Source organism: Plectropomus leopardus, unplaced genomic scaffold (genome assembly GCF_008729295.1).
Source record: "Plectropomus leopardus isolate mb unplaced genomic scaffold, YSFRI_Pleo_2.0 unplaced_scaffold11281, whole genome shotgun sequence".
Taxonomy (NCBI): domain Eukaryota; kingdom Metazoa; phylum Chordata; class Actinopteri; order Perciformes; family Serranidae; genus Plectropomus; species Plectropomus leopardus.
The window spans coordinates 1-3,655 of NW_024611930.1; the positions used below are offsets into that span (position 1 = coordinate 1).

Here is a 3,655-nt window from a genome sequence, read left to right on the forward strand (position 1 = left end):
CACACTTTTGTTTGTAAAAATGTCACACCCATTGCATACATGATCCCAGAAAATATTTTTTCATGATGTATATGCTATTCATATTAATATAGATGCACAAATGTGGTTAGAAACTTGTGTTTGTTTGTGTTTTAGGTTCTATGCTGCAGAGATTGCCATCGGACTCTTCTTCCTTCACTCCAAAGGCATCGTGTATCGGTGAGTCTGTCTGTGAATCAGCTGGAGCCTGCATGTGCAGTGTACAATCAGAATACAGGCATGATAAAACCTGTGTGTTTGTGTGTGTGTTTTGTTTTCAGGGATCTGAAGCTGGACAACGTGATGCTTGACGCTGAAGGCCATATAAAGATAGCTGATTTTGGCATGTGCAAAGAGAACATGTATGATGGAGTAACCACAAAGACTTTCTGTGGAACACCAGACTACATCGCTCCAGAAGTGTGTTTACGTCCTGTGATGCAGTCGATTGGGGCTTTTTCTGCTTGCTTTTCTTTTACATCTTCTGATTTGTAAAGACGACTCACGACTCTACCGTTGTTTCTTTATAGATCATAGCTTATCAGCCTTATGGGAAGTCTGTGGACTGGTGGGCCTTTGGAGTCCTGCTCTATGAAATGCTTGCTGGACAGGTGTGTATGCAATCACTGCAGTTACTGTTTTTTAAAGTTGAGAGCCAGTGATGAGAAAAATGATGACATATCTTTGTGCCCATCCAGCCGCCTTTTGACGGGGAGGATGAAGATGAGCTGTTCCAGTCGATCATGGAGCATCACGTCTCTTACCCTAAATCCATGTCCAAAGAAGCTGTTGCTATCTGCAAGGGGGTGAGGGCTCATACTTGAATGCACCTAAAAAAAGAAACTCTGTCCTAAAGTTGCTCCTAAACCCTCTTCATATCCAGTCTGAACACTGTCTGAGACGTCAGATTTAGGACTCTTATAGTGGAGTCGACATTACATTGCGACATTTACTTGGTCACTGCTTGAAAAAGAGCGAGCTCAGTAAAAGCTGTAAGAGGAGCTTAAGTGCACGCACCTTTCTCTGTTTTTTGCTTGTACTTTGTGTGGGTCCAGCACCTTTCTCGACGTTTTATGGATGTGCGCATTTTCTATCCTTTTTTCCAAACTTGTAGTCATAAAATCTAATGCTGACTCAAGTTGCATCATTTGAGGCAATTTATGACTTTGCAAAGCTCCTTTTCCCTTAACAGTTACAACTTTGTGAATCCTACGATAAGAATGATGTGCCGTACTCTCCATATGAGTGGGGTTGAATTGGTTTGGTTTAGGCAGGAGGAGTGAGTTATTTTAGGGTAAGATACAGGATAAGTCAATCAGAGGCTGAATAAGCCAGCCATTCCTTCACCATCCTGGGATACACAAATTTGTCTCCACATCACTTGTAAGCAGGCCATTGGTTGTGATAAGATGGCTGCAGTTGCTGTAGCTTTTTATACATTTACTGAAAACTGCAATGCAAAAAAAATTTAGGAAGGTAAGAGATTTATCATTTTGGTAATTCAGTGAATGCAGTTTATTCTCTTTATTTCTGCTTTAACAAAGTTTACCTGCTTGTTTGTTTACCTTTATTGTGATTTCATGCAGTGAGGGATGACCAGTGTGTAGGGATTGGCCACACTTTGCACACTTTCCACACACATGTTCAAACTTATTTTGTATGTGTGTGTGTGATTTTAGCTGATGACAAAGCACCCAGGTAAGCGTCTGGGCTGCGGCCCAGAGGGGGAGAGAGACATCAAGGAGCACGCCTTCTTCCGCTATATAGACTGGGAAAAACTGGAGAATAAAGAGGTCCAACCGCCTTTCAAACCGAAAGCTGTGAGTATATCTCACACACACACACACACACACACGCACACACACGTTCTTGTCAGCTGTTGAATATTACCTGAAATTAGCCAGTAAGGAAGGAGATACTTACTTAGTGAAGGTAAGTTATAAATTAGATTGATCATCCTCTGAACCCAACCATCACCTGCCATTGGTCACTATTCTGACAAATGCCAAGCTGAGATTTGTTAGTGTAGTCACCAATGATGAAGCTGAGATGTCACCGGCTCACATACGGACCAATGGAAATCCACAGTTTCGGCTGTGAGTGATTTGATTGGTTGATGCCATGTTTTAGTTGTATTTCTCTTTTTTCTCTTTGTTGTTGTCCTTTTTTTCCTCTCATTCCTCATCAAACTCACTCCATCCCCTCCATCTCTCTCTCTCTCTCTCCACCTCTCTCCTCTCCTCTCCACGGCAGTGTGGGCGTGATGCGGAGAACTTTGATCACTTTTTCACGCGCCACGCCCCTGTGCTGACCCCCCCAGATCAGGAGCTAATAGCCAACCTGGACCAGGAAGAATTCCAAGGCTTCTCATTTGTTAACCCTGAGTACCCTCACACAACTCACTGACCATGCCACACATCACTGGGCTGCACTAGTAATCCCCCAACACCTCGGAAACATACATTAAAAAAAAACAAACAAAAAAATCACCATGATGTCATATCCAGGCTGTATTCAGCAGGATGAAACATTAAAGGATGATTCAACATTTTGTGGATACGCTTTTTTAGTTGAGCAGCGAAATGTGCATAAAATACAGAGTTGGAGCCAGTAGGGGATTCATGTAGCTTAGCATAAAGACTGGAAGCAGGGGGAGACAGCTAGCGTGGCACACTCCATTTAAAAGAAAAAAAAAACAAAAACAGGAATGTAAAAATTTGTGTTTAAGCAACACGTTTTTATCCCAACTCCTCACCTGTTGCTGCGTTGTCAGTGTACTTCTGCATTTACGTATTACGAGTTAGGTATCCTTCTGCGTCTGCCAGTGCTTATGTTTAGGCAACAAAAGTTGTACGTACGCACATACTGGCACTGATGCTTAGGTTCAGGGGAAGGAGATACATGATACGGTGGACAAAAAAATCCCATCACGTTCACAGGGGGGAGCAAACAACGGACTCCCGCATGAAAGTCTGTTGTTTATTGGAGCCATCCACCTCCACTTCCATCCTCCTTACAGGTATAATTCGTACCTCACAACTGAATGTTGTTATACTACGTCAAGATGATGTTAGCATGAGACGTTTGAAGGATTTTGTATTTTGGTTATTTATCAACACAACTTAAAACCAGCAAAATTGCAGCGTCATCTGTTTTCAGAATTCTATGTCAGATTGACGCTGGCGTACGGCTAACGTGAGTCTGGAGGATGGGCAGTGGTCACTATGTTTCTGGATGCTAACCCGTCAGTGTTGCCAGTCAGCAAAGCCAACAGAAAATAAAAACAAAGGCAAGATATTTACATCACAAAACTAGGGGTCGACCAATATTGTTTTTTCAGGGCTGATACCGATTATTAGTACTTAATAAGACCAATAACTGAGATTTGGAACCAATATGCATTCATAATAAAAATGAAAATACTTTTGGCAAAATTTAGAATTTGGAATACAACAAACTCCAACACAAAACTTTGTTTGAATGCCTTTAGCAAGTATTTAAGCAAAACTAAAACTTTTTACATCATATACAGCAAGCTCCCTGCAACTTTTTGCATAGAGCTTTGAAGTGAGGAGCTAAAGCTCACTGAGTCAGTGGCACGAAGGACTGAAGGGAAAGGCCTCTTGTATTTCATGTC

At 41.9% G+C, this 3,655-nt stretch overlaps 1 protein-coding gene across 1 annotated transcript; it reads left to right on the forward strand.

The window, feature by feature from the left end:
* Positions 1-135: 135 nt before the first annotated feature.
* On the forward strand, positions 136-2,470 carry LOC121963441 (protein kinase C beta type-like; the record flags this gene model as incomplete). Its single annotated transcript, XM_042513727.1, has 6 exons — positions 136-198; positions 300-438; positions 549-629; positions 717-824; positions 1,698-1,838; positions 2,272-2,470. Coding segments are annotated over 6 exons (685 nt in total), but the record flags the coding sequence as incomplete, so codon positions are not given.
* Positions 2,471-3,655: the final 1,185 nt, after the last annotated feature.